This window comes from Frieseomelitta varia, unplaced genomic scaffold (genome assembly GCF_011392965.1).
Source record: "Frieseomelitta varia isolate USP_RPSP 00005682 unplaced genomic scaffold, Fvar_1.2 scaffold_493, whole genome shotgun sequence".
In the NCBI taxonomy this organism is placed as follows: domain Eukaryota; kingdom Metazoa; phylum Arthropoda; class Insecta; order Hymenoptera; family Apidae; genus Frieseomelitta; species Frieseomelitta varia.
The window spans coordinates 469,564-489,194 of record NW_025110249.1 but is presented as its reverse complement, the minus strand read 5'-3'; the positions used below and the strand labels follow the sequence as shown (position 1 = coordinate 489,194).

General features: G+C 41.7%; 2 protein-coding genes across 8 annotated transcripts; both read right to left on the bottom strand.

The window, feature by feature from the left end:
- Window positions 1-144: 144 nt before the first annotated feature.
- LOC122533098 lies at window positions 145-15,451 on the bottom strand. Of its 5 annotated transcripts, XR_006307645.1 has the most exons (8): window positions 14,136-15,450; window positions 10,599-10,742; window positions 9,845-10,006; window positions 9,050-9,226; window positions 7,104-7,364; window positions 3,290-3,546; window positions 2,447-2,804; window positions 145-2,400 (listed from the first exon to the last, which is right to left on the bottom strand). XR_006307645.1 is itself a non-coding variant. In XM_043662487.1 (7 exons), exons 1-7 carry the CDS (start codon window positions 14,365-14,367, stop codon window positions 2,628-2,630), a joined length of 1,407 nt encoding a protein of 468 aa, XP_043518422.1. In that variant the 5' UTR covers window positions 14,368-15,451; the 3' UTR covers window positions 145-2,627. The 5 variants fall into 5 exon arrangements, 4 of the variants coding, with proteins under 4 accessions (XP_043518422.1, XP_043518420.1, XP_043518423.1 ...); XM_043662487.1 differs by having other exon boundaries at window positions 145-2,801; window positions 14,136-15,451; XM_043662485.1 differs by having other exon boundaries at window positions 145-2,804.
- A 7-nt stretch (window positions 15,452-15,458) lies between these two features.
- On the bottom strand, window positions 15,459-19,507 carry LOC122533094 (multiple epidermal growth factor-like domains protein 10). Of its 3 annotated transcripts, XM_043662473.1 has the most exons (7): window positions 19,194-19,507; window positions 19,027-19,126; window positions 18,054-18,863; window positions 17,138-17,616; window positions 16,904-17,061; window positions 16,037-16,192; window positions 15,459-15,732 (listed from the first exon to the last, which is right to left on the bottom strand). In XM_043662473.1, the coding sequence occupies exons 1-7, from the start codon at window positions 19,394-19,396 to the stop codon at window positions 15,608-15,610; spliced, it is 2,031 nt and encodes a 676-aa protein (XP_043518408.1). In that variant the 5' UTR covers window positions 19,397-19,507; the 3' UTR covers window positions 15,459-15,607. The 3 variants fall into 3 exon arrangements, 2 of the variants coding, with proteins under 2 accessions (XP_043518408.1, XP_043518409.1); XR_006307644.1 differs by lacking the exon at window positions 15,459-15,732 and having other exon boundaries at window positions 16,112-16,192; window positions 16,835-17,061; XM_043662474.1 differs by lacking the exons at window positions 15,459-15,732; window positions 16,037-16,192 and having other exon boundaries at window positions 16,910-17,075; window positions 19,194-19,428.
- Between the last annotated feature and the right edge of the window lie 124 nt (window positions 19,508-19,631).

Genomic DNA, 19,631 nt, shown 5'->3' with positions numbered 1-19,631 from the left:
AATAAAGCGACGGAAAAAGGAGGAGAACCGCTCGTGCTTCACGCAGTTTCGGTCGCAGAGAAGCGAGATAACGAGATCGCAATAGTCGTAGCACAGTTTTTTTTTCTTTTTTTTCTTTTTGCATCTTCTCTTATTCTTTTCCCCCCTCTTTGTAAACGTTTGTTGCACGATTTTTGCTGGTGCCACATCGTTGGGTTCGTCCAAGCACCAGCCCGGTATTTTTCACGGTTTTTATTATTTTTTTTTTCCCCCCCTATTTGGTTCTCTCGCAGAGTAATTTACCTAAGATTAGAGGTATGTTTAGCCTCGACCCCACTCGAGAATGCCCTGCCAATTGCTTTTTTATCGCAGTAAATTCCGTTCGAGCAAACGAAACGATCGAACGCATCGAATATATATTCATATTTCTTCACGTAAAACGAAATATGCATACGGCGTGTTCCTTATTTTATTTATCTGTTTGTTCATTTCAATTTTTTCATTTCTGTGGCTTTCAAACACACGCTTCACGGTGTTTAGTTTCACGCAAAACATTTATGGCAATTCCGGCGTCCTTTCTATTGAATACTGCTATGCGGATACACACTACCGCTCGTAAGTATCTGGATACATTATTTATATCCTCGGTAATTTAATTAGAGTCGCAAGTTTGAAACTGCGGATGAGTGGTGTGTCGGTCAAGATTCTGAGAATTTGAATTTTGATTGTTATTTTCAATTTTTTAAAGCGTGATTCTTCTAATCTCACTCTCAGAAAGGAATATGCACCCTGACCTTTCATAAAATTTCTAAGAAAACTTTCTGGAAGAGAGTTGTCCTATCTAATTTCATTTTTGAAACGAAGAACCGCCGTTGCTAATTCGGATAGTAATATTTAAATTAAACGGAAACCTATTGAATTTTAATCTTGATGTATCGTTTAACTTAATTTCAATACGTTGTATAATTTACAAACAAAATTTATAAGAAAACGATATGTATTATTTTTAGTCATTGGTTTTTCATTAATTTGTGTGTTTTGCTAAAATTCACGTGCTACTGTTATAAAATAGTTAAAGAGTCCGGGTACTATGAGCGGTGGTTGTACACGCGAATAATTATGGGAATAGGTTAATTATCCTTTCATCTTTTAATAACTTCTAATATTCTCGAACGATCCGTTTTAAAATTTGAATTATTTTGTTTCGTCGTTGATATGTAATTAAATCGATAGTAAGAAGTTGTCGATAAAATATATAACGAAACGAATAAGAACCGCGTGAGTTTAACATTGCGCTTACTAAATCGGTAAAATCTTTGTTCGTGACTTGAAAAAAACAATTTGCTGATATGTAAAGTACCTAAATCGTAATGGAGTATCGTGAGGTACCGAAGCGTCGATTCGAGGCATCGAACAGTTGACTCTAAGCTCGACTCTTTTTCTTTTTTGTTTCCTGTGTTCGATCAACCGCTTTTACTCGCATCCGTTACGAACATCCGTTCGAATCTTTGTAAAAAATTCTATCGTCGAACCAATGATTCGTAAATGCTTAAAAAATTTAAGCCGTAAAAAATCATCTGACACGTCAACTCCGCTCTTTCTTTTGTCCGTAAAGTGACAAAAATTCGAAACGAACTACGGTTGATGTGAAACGTTGCATTTCGTTTCTTTTTTTTCGTTTTTTCTTTTCATCATTCCGTTTCTTACCGAGAAGGCCCAAACAGATACTTGATGAGAATTCTTGCAAAGATCTCGCAATTAAAAAAGTAATGTCAGAAAGTTGCACTCGCCAAACAAATTTCTCGTTACTTAGAAAACCATATTATTTTTCGAATTTATCACGCATCCAAGATGCACGGGAGATGTCATCTGAATTTTGTAACCATTACGGACAACGAATCTTTCGCTGCTGGATCAGAATTCCCCGCGAAATCACAGCAGGTACCGCTCCTATGTTCAGGTACAACTTCATATACCCGCATCTACGCCTGCCGCTTTCAGGTATACGTATATACTCCTGAATCTTACATATTTTATGCGCCGAACGGTTTCGCTCGATCTCGCGTTTTTTATCATTTTTTTTTTCTCTTTTTCGTTTCTTTTTTTCTTATACTCAAAGCTGGCTCAACATCTAGGTACACACGATTTCGCACCTAGGTTTAATAAAAACATATCGTTTTAGAATAAATTCTAGGCCCTCGCGCGTGGCTCAAGCAAAACTTCAACTTTAACAACATATCATGCAACCCATTTTATCTTTTGTATCGTTTGTGTCTATACAGTTTCTTCTTTTCGCTTTCAAGCACCATGTTCGTGACAGAGCATTTTACACGTGGACTTCCGCTTTGTCTCAGCCGCTGGTATTTTAGGCGCGTTACGTTTTCTTTTTTAGCAATTTTATCGTTATTATTATTATTATTTCTTTTTTTTTTTAGATTTTTTTCTTAAACGTGGGACATTATCTTACTCTTTTTATTATTATTATTATTATTATTATTATTATTATTTTTGTTTTATACGATTCGGAACTGTGCTGCTACGTGTTCGTGTACAGAATTTACTCGTCTCTTCACTGGCTTATATTACGTGTTCGATTCGAGTCACGTGTGGGTTACAAGTTCGTCGATACTGTTTTTTTTAGTCCTTAGCTACACTTGAAAAATGTCACCGGTGGCACGGGGCGCGATGTTCGTTTCGAAGATGGACGTTGTCGAGGTCGTGACGGGAGCCATTTCGCCGAATCTGGTTGCGTTCACGTTGGTTGTCGTGATGGCCGTCGTCATTACTGGCGTTTCTTCGGTCATGTCCGATGTCGTCGGCACCTGCTAATGTACCCCCGCGTTTCAATTCAGAATTGATGGTTGCCTAGCGTAATCTTTTTTTCGAACCCTCTTTCTCTTTATTACCGAAGAAACGAGATGAATTGTGAAAGAGAAAGGACAATTGTTAAAGCCGCGTGAATTAATTTGAATCGTTTCAATTTCCAATTGGCTCTGATAGTCTTGTGGCATCGAGAAATATCTTGGTAAATGTCATTTGTAATCGTACTGTTAGGAAATACAAGACGAGTCTTGTACGAAATTTACAACTCAAATTACGCGAAATTTTTTAATATTGTTTTTGAACACTTTTGCAATAACTACATATGAAAACTGTTCCCTTCTTACGTGCAACATTACAATTATAATATAATTTCACTTGTACGAGTTCCAATTAATTGACAAGGAAGACTACTTTGACTTTGAGATGGGTAAAATGAATTAAACAAATGTCACATGGATTGCGCATGCTGACAATTTCTACGAAATACCTCGTTGTAAAACACTTCCTTCCCTTCCTCCACGGATGGCAACAGCTCGTCCATAGAGTGTGGAGTTCTCGGACTGGGCGTAGGGGCGATCTGCTGCTGTTGTTGCTGCTGTTGCTCCCGTTGTTTGGCCAATCTCAGCTCCTGCAACGCCTGCCGTTGCTCCTTCTCGCTTCTCTCTTTCTCGAGTCGTCGCGCGCTGTAACTGCGGGCCGAGGACGTCGAACTGTGAACCGACGTTAAGCTAGGGCGGCGAGAACCTATATAGGGAAACAACGGGTAGAATTTAATTCTGAGGTGCAGTCAGTGAGAATTACAACGTCTCCCCCCCTCCCTTTGGCCGTTCCCTTCGGCTACGCTAAGAGTTCAATTAGCTAGGCTTAGAGATCAATCAGAAATATAAAATCTAATTGCGACTGCTCGGCTAGTACCAGCGTGACTCTCGCTCTCTGTGAAAACGACGTTTCTATCGATCATCGATATCCAGGTATGTAGGAGCGTTAAGTAATTACTGGTGCTGGTCGTTGATTCAACGAGATCCCTCGATCGCTAGCTAATTATTCGTAAATGGAAATATGCAAGCTCGATGGTCGCATCGGGGGAGGGGGGAGGGGGTGAGAGAGGAGAGGGTGGGGGCGAAAGATACTTTTGTTTTTCGTAGGATCGTCGAGCGTAGGAAACTTTCGTAGCGCCCTTTGCTACGATTTATTCTCAGAAAGCCGATAGGAGGGAAACGAACGAAGAAGAAGAAAAAAAAAAAAAAAGAAAAAAAAAAAGAAACTCAAAATTAGGATTTCACGCGCGAGACGAGTGAGGAGGTTTTGAAGAGGATGCCGTGAATGAAGGATTTAGAAAATCGTAGAGAGCGGAAATGGATTCGAAGAGAAATGTTACGCGGTTGCAAAGTCGTTCGGTTGTTGGTTTCGGTTTTCGTTGAAAAATTAGGATTTCGGTGTTCGCGAGTGACTGTGCAAATTGTCATCGTGTGGAGATTGTCCATCGACAGCGAGCATTGCATGGTGTTATGTAATGTAAGAGGAATGACAAGCGGTTCTCTTCAGCGTGAAGCAAGCACATGTACGAAAGCGAACGCTCTCCCCTCGCGATTTCGTGTTTCAATTTCCCGATCTGATACAGCTTTTCGTGTAATTTCGAGTGGATCTTGCGAACATGTAGATGAGAGATATATATCGAATGATATTTTTAATTCTCGTTAGGAATTTAATTTCGCGATTAATTATTGTGTGAAGAGTAAGAGTATGTATGTATGTAAGTAGATTATATGCGAGGATGCGAGTATGCTTGCGAGTCGTTTGAGTGTTTCTAATTCAGGGAGCTTGTTCGGGGTTCTTATTGATTGACGACGCATACAAAAGGCGACAGAAAATACAGCCAGACAGAGAAAAAAGAGTGACAGTTACACGCGTGCATCCTGTTGCATATAGAGAAGCTTCATTCGAGATGTGTTATACGTTTTGTCCTTCGATTTCTAGCAAGCGAGGCATTCAGCAAGTATAAAGTCCGTGCATATTCTCTCCTCTCTTGCACAATTACTTTCATTCCTTTCACAGAGAAGCACGTGGATTATTCTGCAATTTAATTTATCCTCTAACGGTGTAACTTTTCGTCGATCGTCGTCGAAATGCTTGTAAAATTCGTCTTTATCGAACAGACAAACAGAGAAGCGGAGAAGCAACGAACAGGCAAATAGAGGACAAAATATATATATATATATATATATATATTTTTTCCTTTTCACTGTTTAGCGTTCGTTCTCGTTGCAGCTCTCGACAGAGAAAGGAAAAGAAAGAAAGAAAGACGAAGAAGAAGAGAAGAAATAAGCGACGTTTTAAAATGCAGCAAAGAAAAAAATATAGCAGCGGAAAGACGTAGCAAGCTTAATTAGAAAATTCAACCCCTTCGTACCCGTTTCCCCACCTGTCGATTATGGACGGCGAAAAAAAAAAGACAGAAAGAAGAAAAGAAAAAAATAAAAAAAAAGAAACAAGGAACTAACCTCGTTCATTAATGATTCGACGTGTTTATATTAAAATTTGGTAAAAAGGAAGAGAAAAAAAAAAGCGAACCCCTCGCATGCGAACCGGCGAACTGTATTTCTTTAAAATTTTGCGTGCGTGTGCGGCGAGCTAGCTAGTGCGTAAAGATTTCGTGTCTCTCTACGTCTTACCAGAGAACGTTCGTTCGTTAACGAGCAACGAAATCGGCCGCTGCCATCTTGCTATCTCGTAACACACTCGTGCAGCGCTTTATATTATATTGGATACACATTAGAATCACATCTCACGTGACAATGTAGCATTTGTGTTCTGATTCACGATATATATATATATACATATATATACATATATATACATATATATATATATATATGCCACACGTATGTGTACGTGGTTTTTCTTACAGTCAAATCGTTATTATCTTTTTGTTTTTTCTTTTTTTCTTTTTTTAATCTACTCGGGATAAGTGTGTAAGAAGACACGGTTGTGGGAAAGAAGTGATACATATAGGTATTATTCTCTTTTTCTTTTCTCAACGTTGTACGTTGTAATTTCGGGATTATCCGGATCGGTGGTCACCGTCACGGCCATCGGGTTCGGCGAGTGTGACGCAAATCGAAAGAAGTTTCAATGTTTTCAACACCGTCGGAGAACAACAGAGAAAGAAGGGGTGGGGTTGTTCGTGTACAGGAGGATAAAAACGTGAGCGGATGTTTGCATTTCCCTCGTTCCTTCGAGCCTCGATGCGACATCGATTTCGTCTCGGTGTAATCAGAAATCGTTAGGTGGTAACCGATACGACAGGCCAGCGAGACGAACGAAGGAACGCAGAGAACGTCGGGAGGATGGTTGGACAACCGGGTGTGCTAAATATCAATAACAACGACTACAACGACACAACAACGACAACTGTATGGCACGACTCAAAAGCACCACCACCATCTTCTTCTTCGTCATCGGTGTCGCCCGCTTTGTCGAGGCGACTCGTGCAGGACAGAATGAATACAAGATTGCAAAAGAGGGACGTGAGAAATGGGATAACCACAGGATCGAAAAGAGATCGGAAAGAATTTAATCGGGAAAATGATTTCCGTTTCACGTAGTTCTAGAAGCTACATCTTTTACGTGTACATCAAAATCCACGTGATCGTTCTACAATCAATCCTTTACGATCGTACTGAGCTCAGATACGGATCTCTTACGGTTGAAATCAATTTATATAATCGAAGGAAATATTCAGAGAAATTTGTCAATGCTCATTTCACTGTGGTAGCATAGTGACGTTGATATTGATGCGTGTCATTGTCATTGTGCGAATTTAAAGAATTCCGAATTTTCAACGCGATTCACCCTGTGACAAAACATTTTGAAAGACAACGACGTCTGTCTAAAGATTCTATAATATTAGAAAGTCGTAAGTTGGTGTATTGACTCAGCGCGACATACAATTAGATAGAATGATTCGTCGACACGTGACGTTGCACGTTACAACTGAAACAGTAAAAGTGCTTCGACATATGACGGTAAAAGGTTCCAGCGAATGACGATAGAAGAGAGAAGGGGGATGGAGCGATTTAAAAGAGTCGAAGAAGAAGAGAAACAAGTAAGTAGAAGTAGAAATAGAATGGGAATAGAGCAACGGACACACAGGTGGTGTACAGTTTGTGTGTGTGACAAAGAGAGAGATAGAGAGAAATAGAGAGAGAGAGAGAGAGAGAGAGAGAGAGATGCGGACGGACAGAAAGACAGAATAGAAGACAGAAAAGGAAAGAGTTAGAAAGAGATCGTTGATCGTCTACCGAGGCCGTCGGACGATCCCTCAGCAACGTCGCTAAGGGTACGTCGATGCTTGTTCCCGCCTTTGGTCGCCTGCAGGTGACACGATATAAGCAAGATGGCGGCGGCACGTGCCGCACCTGCTCTCGACGCTGGTACCAATGGACCGCGGCTACCGCCGCTGCTAGGCCTCCTGGAGAACGCGTAGGTCAAAGGTCCCGCTGTGCTGCTTCTCTGACTGGAACGCGAGGACGGCCGGCCACCGTGAAGCGTCAGTGGGATACCTGTTGGATCGTTTCCATTAGAAAACAACGTTTCCCTGGCAATTTCGATCCTCGTGTCATTTGGATTTTTCAATCTTACAATTGGTCCCTTAATCTAAATATAAAACTAAACGGAGAAATGATTCGATTGTTGTCATTTTTTTTTTTTTTTTGGTACGTCAGTGAAATCGACAGTGATCTAAGATTCTGTTATAAATGGAAACCTTTCACAAAGGTGTACGTTTCTCAATCTTACAATTGGTCCCTTAATTTAAATATAAAACTAAACGGGGAACATTTGGAGAAATTATTCGATTGTTGTCATTTTTTTTCTTTTTTTTTTTNTTTTTTTGACACGACAGTGATCTAAGATTCTGTTATAAATGGAAACTTTTCACAAAGGTGTACGTTGTTGATTAAAAACCAACCGTGTCATATAATCACGTATAATTCGTTGTATGAAAATTATATAACCGGAATTGGAATTTTGTAACTGGAATTGGAATTTTATAATTATAATTGGAATTCACTGATTCTACTCGCTATCTATGATGAATCAAGTCACGTTCAGATTAGCCCAACAACAACAACTAAAGTGTTACGTAAACAAAATTCTACAGTACATGCTCCCATGACATCAAAGAACAAGTAATAATAACAAGAAGTGGACAATCGTTATCAAGTCCTATTATATTCTACCGCGAGCGAGACACACTAGCCTGTGACAGTATCGAAATCAGCGGCCTGTTTTGTATCATAACAGTTCGATAGTTCCAGATTTAAGAATATCGACCTACACTCTTAAGAAATCGAAACGAACGAGACGACAAGAAGAAGAAAACATGAGAAGGGAACGACATGGGAAAGGAGAATACCGCACGACAGGATTCAACGAACTAAGCACTAGCCTAAGCGATCGTTAAAGTTGAGTAGGATTCTTCTCAAGATCCTGGCGAGTGAAACAGGGTGAAACAAAAATAAATGTCTTCGTCAAAGTGGAGTTCTTTATCGATAGTTTGGCGTTATTGATTTTGCATGAGAGAGTAGCTTTTACATAGCACGAGTACAGTTTCCGTGCGCCACGGATTCCAAGCGTTTGTTTCGACGATTGCCAAGGATCGAGACCTGCTAGGAGTTCGAGCGAAATCAATTGTTTTCGAACGTCGATATTTTATTAATACATATTTTACTAAGTATTTTATTAGTTATGCGTGTTAATCGAAATACTTAGAAATTTCACCAATATGGCATATCACGATTATATCACGTAAAATTTGAAACACATTATCAGAAATGTATTTTATTACAGTATTATATTATATATTAATAATATTATCCAATAATTTAATATATTCAATATATATTAAATTATTTAATAAATATTGAATTTACTATATTCACTTATTGTTATACTATATAATATTATTATACTATATATATTCAATATTGTTATACTGTTCAATATTTAACAATTATTACATGCTTTAAATTTTTATTAAATATTCGTAATGAATATCTGGTGACTCTTATATCACATTTTCAAATTTCAAAACCAATGTAAATAATTACAACCACATGGTGTTGGTGAAATAACACACCTACATACATAAGAGTTTTCTATGGTAGATGTATGTACGTGTTCAAATAGTTTCGTGAATCGCACAGTGCGTGTATCTCGATCGTTGATTGTTTAGATGAGTACTCACCCGTGTCGCTGGAGAACAGCATGGGCGGTGCGTGATTTGCGTTGGCATAGTGCCGTGGCCTTGAGTATCTCGCACGACTGAATAACTTGAGCACGAAGCATATCATTGCTGTGAATACCGCTATTCCCGATGCTATGCAGAGGAGAGTCGGAATATCCGTCGTTATCAGCACCAGATCTGCCAACAGATTACAACGCAACGCTTCAATTCCCGAATTGTTAGATTTCTCAGTGGCGTGGATCTTGATTTCATTACGTATACGTACAACCATTGTCGTTGAAGAAATTTCACTCTGTCGAATTTGCTATAATTGTCGAATCTTTTTGAATTTCATTTGATTGTATAAATTATTGCTGTTCGATTTTCTTTTAATATTATATCCACTCATATCTACCGTTTTTTCAGTTATTTTTAACTAACTTATATTTTTCTAAAATTAGAAAATATCGCTCAAGTTCAAGCGAAATATGAAAGAATTTTTTACCAATAGACACGCATGATTCTTCGATTAATTTTATGTTAGAATATTTTTCAAAATATTAGAAATCCCTTTTCAACTGACAATGAGCGTGAAACTGAGATATGAAATTCGAGGATTGCAGTAGCGCTAAGGGTTGAAAATATCGTGACGTTGAAAATGTCAAGTGATCTTGATCCGGAGGTTATATTATGCTAAGAGGTTGTATCGTACTAAGGAAAATAACTAAGATTTATTCGATCCCGAGATATTTTACGCATGCAGGCTGAACATGAGGTGGTGTTTCAATCGAAAACAACAAGTTGTACACGGTGTACCTTCGGCGCAGAACACCTTCTTGTTAGGCCTGGATAAGGCGACCTTATGGTAGCCTTCCTCACAGTCGCACACGGCGTTGTGTTGCACTTGGGTGCAGGTCGAATGCTGATCCGCAAAAGTACAAGTCGCGCGATAGTAACATTGCTCCCCGAGTCTCTTAGCTGGAAAATCGGTTACTCGGTTCAATTCTCTGCCGTTTCCAACCAGTCATTCCTACGATTCGCAACGCCGATTCTGATTTGCCAGTCGACGACGCGAATCGTTATTCCGCGCGTTATACTTTGCGTCCTTGAGTAAAAGTGCGATCAGAAATAAAGAATGAGACAATGGCACAAGTAAATGGACGATCGTAAAATAGCAATCTCCGTAGGATTCGAGGGAAAGAAGAAAGAAACGGGTGCAAAATCGATGAATCGAGGGTGTAGCGCGCGAAACAATAAAATATGCATCGTTTAAAAATAGAAAACAAGGGAAATCGATGCCCGATTGATTTTCATTAAAACGCGAAGGGACATGTACTAAAACGGCGAGCCGAGCTCTCGAGTAAAATCTCGCGAGATCAACACGGAGAGCTCGGAGAACGCGTGGAACATTGTCTTTCACGTTGGACGGAACAATCGACGTTTATTTTCACCGCTTCAGCTGTCCGCGTCACCGCTAGCGCGGTTGTTCCATGCTATCGGAACGACCTACTTGAATAACGCGGGAATAACGTGGGGACCGGTGTGTGAAAAACGTGTGTGCTTTACGTACGTTTGGCACATCCTTTGGTAGGCCCAAGACGAACCGGATAGAATTTCTCGCACTCGCAGAAACCGGTGACCGTGTCGCAGAACACGTGCAGCAGTTCCGGATTGCACGAGACGTCGCACGGCGAGCCCAGGTACTGCCCCTTCGCTGCAAAACACACGAAATCGATAGCATGCTAGATTATCTACGACGTTTCTCGATAGTAGATGAAATATAGGCTGTTCCTCTAAATAGCGTGCACCCAGTGTTAGTAGAATACTATCATATCGGGGTCACGTTTCATGGTTGCCTCTATCCGGGCATCGGAAACCCATTAATTACAGTCTCGCCCGCTTCAAAACTTTATCTTATTTGAATTAATTCTGGCCTGTGGTCTTTCCCCCATTCTCACATCCCCGATCCTGTTTTTCTATCGTCGAGATAAAAGAATTTTTATCGAACTGTTTTAGGCAATTTTAGCTAAGGTTTCGAACTTCGTTTAGGTTAGGAGGTGTTTAGCTTTATCAGTGATTTATCCTTCGATTCCCGGTTCTGGACATGATTTTCACCTCGAAACCTTGGAAGCAAATATATTAACTTTAATTCGAACGACCGCTTCATTATCATTTAACTCTCTTAAATCCCTGAAAAATGTCTTCAACTCACTCGTATTGTTTCATCGTTATTGTCGTGTTATTCTATTCGTTACACTCTGTTGTTCTTAAATTCGAGAAAGACGTGATATAATCCTAACTTCCCGCGAAGAAGGTTTTATTGAAACGTTGGAAATCTTTTTCTTTTCATCGAAAATTTTCAGCGTGATTAATAAAATAAATAGCTATTGTGTACATATGATACTGTATATGCGATATAGATATATATTACTACCAACGGTAAAATTTTTATTCATCCTAAAAAGCGTACTCGGTTTTTCGCTATTGTCACCGTTACTTGATTCTCCGATGAAGGCATCGTTGCTGTTTCAACTTTCAATTATTCTCGGTTTCGATACACGTCTTTGTCCTGACTTTGACGTGTAGCCTAGGTCTGTTGTCACGGGCGTCTGTTTGTCGAGCCATGAATTGCGCGTACATTCTGAACGATTAATGAAGCAAAGAAGCCATTGTTATTACACTCTATCCAGGCCACTTTCTCGCATCAAAAGATGCTTGATATCTGGTGTGCTTCTATGGACGACGACGAGACATCGAGATCGTTTCCACGTCGTCGATTTTCCAATGATTCTATGTATATTGTGATTTTAACGCGGTGCAAGCGAAATCGACGAGGTTTCCTTGCCAGATGTAAGACGAAAAGCTCGTTAAGTGTACGACGAATTTGCGCAATTCCTTCTTGGAATAAAATTCCATCAATCTCGAGAAAATGAAATGACAAAAATTAATTTAGTGTACGCGAGTACTAGGATATAAAATTCTTGATATATATTTTTCTTTAAAATGAAATCTTCAGAGACATTTCTCGCGTTTTCCTGAGACCTGAGACTTTCAACGCGATTTTCTTCTTACGAGCCTATATATAGAATCTCTCTGATTTGATTTGCGCCACGGTGGATATAAAACGTCGGCGTCTAACGACAAACTATTCCACTATAAATTCAACTAAATTACATAATTTTATTACTCGGCAACCGGACGATTAATAAAACCTGTTTCCCAGCCGAGGGAAATTAATGGAGGAAATTAACGGGTGAAGTTTTCTCGGGATAATTGCGCCCGTTCGCATCAGCGCGCGGGCATCGAGCCAGACGATTATCGATTTTCCCTTAATTATCGCATTATATCGTTATTAAATGTCTCCATAGCGTGGACCATGTTTAAGGAGATAGCATCACAGCGATCAGCAAGCGTTGGCAAACGTTCAGGAACGTATAACCGAACCGCCGAGATATCGTGTCACGTTCTCGCGTGTACCCTAATTAACCTTCCATCGAGGACACACAGACTGGCGCAATGGAGAACATCTTGTGCACGAGCTTTCACCTAGAAATAGGCTTGTTCGTTGCGAGCTCTAGAAACTCGCGTTTCAACCACCGATCGATCGATCTTTCGAACTGCAGATGAATGGGGATGTGGTCGGGCCCGGCTGCGTCGTGTAAATAATAAAGCAAGCAGAATTATGCTTTTTGACCTGATTCGTTCGAAAGTTCACGGCGCGCGATCATTAAGCCTCGATTCGACAGTGCGTGCGTGCGTGCGTGCGCGTGTGTGTATGTGTTATTCTTTTTTCATCGCTCATCAAGCTCCAACTCTCCAGAACGGGGATTTCTAGTGAATGGGTCGGCAAGGGAACAGGGGTGAATGACGCACGATATTTCGCCTTCTTCAGTCTCTTTCTCGTTTTCTCGTTTTCTCCTTCTCGGCCATTCTGCGTTCGCGAAGAAGGGGGCGAAGAGCGTGGAGAAGAGGGAGATCTCTTTGAAATCTTACGCAGCTGCAGGCGGTGTGCAAACTCCCACATGCAGACACCGCGAGAGCTTGCAGCATCCATTAAAATCAATACCGGCAGCGTGGTTGGCGCGAAAATCAAGAAGGACGAGCCTGTCCTCTGCCTTGTACCTACGCGCAGGCGTACTCGCGAATTCCAAAGCGTGATATGTTACGTCTTTCTTCAACTTGTGATTCTATTCCACGATGATCGACATACAGGTTGCGAGGAGATCGCGATTAGAGAGTTGAGGAATTCAAGGCGGGTGAGAAAATATCGAGTAACATCGATCTCATTGTTCGTTGTACGAGAAGATTTGTCCGCGATTTGTTCGTGAAGATTCGAAACGGTTGGTTTTAGAGAAGGTTGGCAAATGTACCGCTGAATTTTTTCCGTAACATTTACCTCCTCCTGTCCTCGCGTCAGATTTAATGAGGCGGATGAGAGCTACTTATCGTCTGACGAAGGGAGACGACAACAACGACAGTAACAAGTGTGTTTGCACCCTGGCTGAAGATTGTCGAGCGAAGTGTTTGCACAACCGCGTATCGAGCAGGCGCGAAGAAGGCGAGGCAAGGTATCCCGAGGTACACGCGTTTCTTCGATCGTCCTTATTTCGCGAGAAAACAACGATTCTTCAATGAGGACTATCGTATCGATCCAGGGACGAGCTGGTCGAGCTGGATATTCAAACGCGTACCTCCGATCGGTTTCATACGAAATGCAACAGGATCGGAGAATAATATCTTTGTTTGAGAATAATGTAAACCACTTGGTAGTAGGTTTTGTAGTAAAAAAAGAAAAAAAGAAAACATTATCAACGATCGACGTATCGTTCACGTTATCGAGTTCCTCGCTAGTATCTGTTGCTAGTCTTTCGTTCCACTGCACCACTTCTTCTGCATTGCCTACCAACCCCCGTAACAGCCCCAACAGAATTCAATATCCCCACAAGTACCATCACCAATCTCGTCAGGAAACGTCGACGATTCTCACAAAGTGTCACAAAGTGTTTCGGAGAAGCAAGTCGACAACCATCGCCCATCGTTGCGCTGGTGGTTGAATCGATCGTATCTGGAATATCCATCGTTTCTTGTCCGCGGGTGAAACACTCACCCGCAGTGATGTTCTGCTCGAGATAGTCCTGGTCGTCGTCATAGTCGTCGGCGTCGTCAACGTCGTCGTCGTAGCTGGATCCGCGCACGTCATCACCTGCCAGTAGTTGGCGGTTCAGGCGATCCGGGCGCGCGCCACAGCTGCAGCCGGACACCAGGAAAACGAAGCAGATGAGTAGCAGGAGCCAGGAACGGCAGCAGGTCAGTTTCAGGGCGGAGGGAAGTGCGCTCATCGCCCCCGCGGCGCGAGTCAACCCCCGAAACCGACCACCGGCGGCGCATCGACATCCTTCCCCGTCGCCTGCCCTCCCCCCACCCGCCCTCCTGCACGCCCTCTCGCCCTCGACGCCTCTGATAAGCGCGTTATATCGCGTCGAACCGTCTGTAAAACACCGTGGCCACACCGACGACACCACCTCAGCAGCTCGCCTCCTCGGCTCCGGCACACGCACGATACTCCGACACGCGTCGTCCCCCTTCTCGTTTCCCCTTTCCTCTCTTCCCTTCTCTTTGTCTTTAGTTTTTTCGGCGACGACGACCAACGGGCCAACGGTGACTGTCTAACTGCCACTCTCGGGAGAGTATCACACCGCGGTTCTCGGTTCCGTGATCCCCCGTTCACTGACGCCTTCCTTCCGCTAGCCGGTCGACCACCGCGACTGCAGCTGCGCGATGCCACCCGTTGACCCCTTCCTTTTTCCTCCCTTCGTACCGCGTCGATCGAGATCAGGGCTGCTCCCTCCTCCCTATCTCTCTCTTTCTCTCTCTTTCTCTCGTCGTTGTCCAACCTCTAGCCACCAGGGGGTGAAGGATTATTGGTTTGTTACCTTTCCAGCCGGCTACCTTGAAACCAACTCGATCAGAATTACTTATATGTATGCGATCGTGCGTGCTGATACTTCGGTTAGTATCCGCTCCCCATTCGGTGGGGATACCCAGTTCCCGATATTGTGCCTCGTCTATTTCCTCTCCCTCTCTCTCTCTCTCTTCCTTTCGTTCTCCTTCTTCGTCTCTGTCCACAGGAACCAGGATCTAGAAAGATCTCGGTGATATTCTTCAGGCACGTATATACGATGGCTTTTGCGATCGTTCTCGTTCGTGGATGGCTTTTAGGAGGACTCGTACTGACTCGACGTTGATGTTGATGTTGTACTGTACTACATGACTGTGTGGAATGGGTAATGGAGGATCGTGTGTCGCATTGGGAGAAGTCGTTTCGCTTCGTTCGACGTCGTTGTAGGATATTGGTATGGTTAATCGAGCACAGTTTCCTTCTTCTTCCTCTTTTTTTTTTTTTTTTTTTTTTTTTTTTTGCAAAAACGGGTTTTTTTTTGTTGTTTCTCTTTCGTACAATATTTTCGTACATTCTATAATAATAAAAAAGTGAACACTCGCGTTACGAGGTATTTCGTTCGTCACGCGATGATATCTGTTTCTTCGGGGCGTTCTTAAAGTATTTTTTTCTCCTTCGTTCTAATTTATCCCGATGTCGTTCAAATTCAACGTGAGCAGTGCATCGTGACTTTCCTCCTCCGAAATGAGACACTCGTTCGCTTCGTGTGTGATAGCCTTTGGATACAGTGCAGTCTGCATGGTGGCTGAAGAGAAAACGCAAACGTTTATTATTAGTTTTATTAAGTATCTGCTTAATTTTAGGAAATTCGACTATGAAACCATGTTACTTATGACTTTCGATTAGAAAATTAGCATTATGTAGAGAATTATCTTGTTTGTTGCGAGCAAACAAACAGCATTTGCCACGATAATGAGAAACGGAAATGCAGCGTCACGTTTATCTTGTCTCGAGTATCCGGTCTTTTTTTTTTTTTTTTTTTTTAGAATTTTCTTAAGTGCGTCTTATATTATTTTCCCACGAGTGTCGCGTCACTTCTATCGCAATACCTGCGTGCATCTTTTTCCTCCGATGTCTGCGGATTGTGAAGTACACCGCCGTTGTCGTAGCCGCCATTATTAAGATCGCAACTGTTGCAAACGTTCCAGCCATCCTGGACACTGCGTCGGTGTTACTATGATACGGTGATGGATAACACGGCGATTCTTGAAACAGAAGATAGAACTATGTAATAGATAACTTTTGATGTGTGTCGATTGTTTTGCTTTTATCCGACTAAATGAAATGAGTAAGCAACGAAATTGAAACAAACATAAACTAGCTCACCTTCTGATACTGCTTTTGTTGTGTAATTACGAAACGTGTTATTTATTCGTTATTTCCATCATATTGAAAATAGTGTATTTCCAATAGGAGATATTATTATTTAAAATATTTTTTCGTGTATTTTCAATAGTGTAAAGATATTATTTTTTAAAGATAAATTTATGTAAAAGATATTATTTATTCGTTATTTGCAGCATACGTGTTTTATAACGTGAAGCTTTAGGTAAAACAGAATTTGTTGGAATTTTTCAATAAACGCAACGAGCAATTGCGCGAGTGTATTTATGCAAAAGATATTATTTATTACGTTACTTGCAGCGTTACGTGTTTTATAATGTGAAATTCTGGATAAAGTAAAATTTATCAGAATTTTTCAGCAGATAATGAATATCTGCGTGTATATATGTAAAAGGTATTTACTGGTTAGTTGCAGCATTTATAATTGTGAAGTTTCAAATAAAACAGTATTTGTTAGAATTTTTCAATAAACGCAACGAACAGTTGCGCGACAGTATACTTACGTAAAAAGTAAACCGTAGCTTTCCTAAAGAGGAATAGTTACATTTTAGCAACAGGGGATCAAATAGTACCTCTTTCGACGAAGCAGCCAAGCGTCGATAGACTATCGTTGGAAGTTATAACGAAACAGAGACTTTTATTGCTGGCTGTCTCGTTGCATTGGTAACAGTACGGCGCGTAACGTTTGACGTTCATTAACGTGCTATTCGTCTCGTTGTGAACCGCAAGTCTATGAACACCTTTCTATTAATAGTTCGTCGAATCCATGCGATTCGATGAATCTGTGAAATTGCCATTCTACTCACCCATCGAGATGTGTATTGTTCGAGTCCGTTGTTAAAATACACACAGTGGGTTGGTCACAGTCCCGTCCTGCCCATCCGTAAGAGCATTCGCACTTATCTTCCACGCACAATGCGTGGCCTTTGCAAACGCGTGTGCACGGTTTAACGCAGGTGCCGTTCGCGTTCGTTTCGAAACCAGCGTTGCATCGACACTCGTTCGGTGCGACGCACTCGCCGTTCTCGCATCCATTCTCGCAGAATGGCAAACAGTGATCTTCGGCTCTCCTGACGAAACCTTTCAAACATTGGCACACGCCCGGTTCGACGCATACACTGTTTTCGCACGAGGGACAGATCGGTGCGCATTGACCGTCCACGGTTTGCGTGTGGTTGCCGATGCAAGAGCAAAAATTCGGCGCTGTGCATTTACCGTGTTTGCAGCTTGGCTCGCAGATCGGTTCACAAGCTGATGTATACTCATCCGTGATGTTATTCGATACCTACGTATTTGAAAAGAGAAAGTAGATAAATAGATATATAGATATATATTTATAATAAATATGTCTCATATATTAATTTAAATATAAATATAAATAATATTAATTAAAATTTTAATATAAATATAAATGAAATTAATTTAAATATAAACAGATACATAGATATATTTATAATACATATTTATAATAAATATATATTTCTCATATGTGAGAAAATCATGTATCATATATGGACGCTGTTCTATTCTAGACTCAATTCTATTAAAACGATGAAAAATCTTCGCGAATGTCGGAAGAATGTGTATATCTTTCAATTCAATTCTGCGTTAAAAACGCCTACACATGGGCAATCCACTTTACATGAGCGTACGTAACCTCGCCAGTCGGCAGGAGCGAGGTTCGGATTCTGGTTAAAAAGCCACGGCCACGATTTTACTCACTTCGTTCTCCTTCGCGCTCGTATCGATCATTCGATATCCATCGAAGCAAGCGCAAGTGTCTGGTGCCACGCACACTCCGCGAGGCTCGCAAGGAATTTTGCAACTAGGCACGCACGTTTGCTCCTCTTCCTTGAACCAGTAACTTTCCGTGCAGTTGCAGACCCCTGGCGCGACGCACGTACCATTTCCGCATGGTTTCTCGCAGATTGGCTGGCATTCGCGTTGCATCGTCGCGTTACCCTCGCCGAGTTTGTAGCCGTCGTGGCAGGAGCAGACGTTGGGCGCCGTGCAGTTTCCGTTCACGCAAGCGTTCTCGCAAGCCGGGCCGCAAACGTATTTGGAATCTGCCAGTAACTCGTAACCTGGGTTGCAGTTGCACACTTCCGGCGCGACGCAACTACCATTCGCGCAGGACTCGCTACAGATCGGTTCGCAACTGTTTGTGTCGTTATCCTGTTGGTATCCTGGCTGGCAGGCGCAAGTGTTCGGCCCGACGCAACGCGCGTTACGTTCGTCGCAGTTTTGCTGGCAGATCGGCAGACATTGCGACCTGTCAACAGACAGTTCGTAGCCTCTGTCGCATTCGCAACGATCAGGAGACACGCAAACGCCATTCGTGCAGTTGCCCTCGCACACCGGCTCGCATACGTACTTCTCTTCATTCGGTGCGTACGCGAATCCTTGCTTGCACTCGCACGTATTTGGCATCACGCACTTTGCGTTCACGCAAGAGATCAGGCACACAGGCACGCAGGCTGTGCCCTGCACTGTCCAACCGTAGCAACACGTTTTCTCGGTCACCCAGTTGTGCTGAAAATTAGATAGGACGAGATTTGTAATAAATTTATGATATTTCGAGAATTAAAAATGTATAATGTATAAAATTCGATAGTGATAAACGTTGCATGTTGAAAATTGGAAGATTAATTTCACACGCCTTGCGATAATTTTTATATCACGTTCGACTTCTTACTTGGACTTTGTAGTTTGTTCGAGACTTTATTTTAGTGAAAATGCCCCAAGCTCGTGCCCGGTACGTTTCCGTGTAGGGGACATATTGTTCCGTCAGTCGTCTGAAACGATCATGTTCGTACGTCGTAAGTTTGTACACGAGAGAACTTGACACTTTCTGTGTATTACCTGGTGGTCATGGTGCATCCCGATTCGATGTCGAATGTCGACATCATCGTCAACGTTTGTACAACCGTTACGAGGATTGTGTTTATAAGAATTATGCTGCCAACGTGTCTCATGGTTTTCTCGTTCTTTTGCTCGCACGAGCGATTCGTTATTGTAAAACTCGGACTGATGAACTCGACGGCACCGTATGTGTATATGAACATCTCGCGTTATCAATACGAGACAGGATGCTCGACATCGCAGATAATTTTTCTCATTGTTCATCTTGGAGATGCATTGCGGAGATGCATCGTCGGGAATTTCTTTTTTCCATAGATTTTTCAAAAAGATCTCACTTCGTAATTTGTTGCACTTTATTGAACGATAACATTAGGTTGTTGCGAAAAATATCGCTTCTGTGAAGTTTGAAAACGAAATTTACCGTAATATTTCTAATAC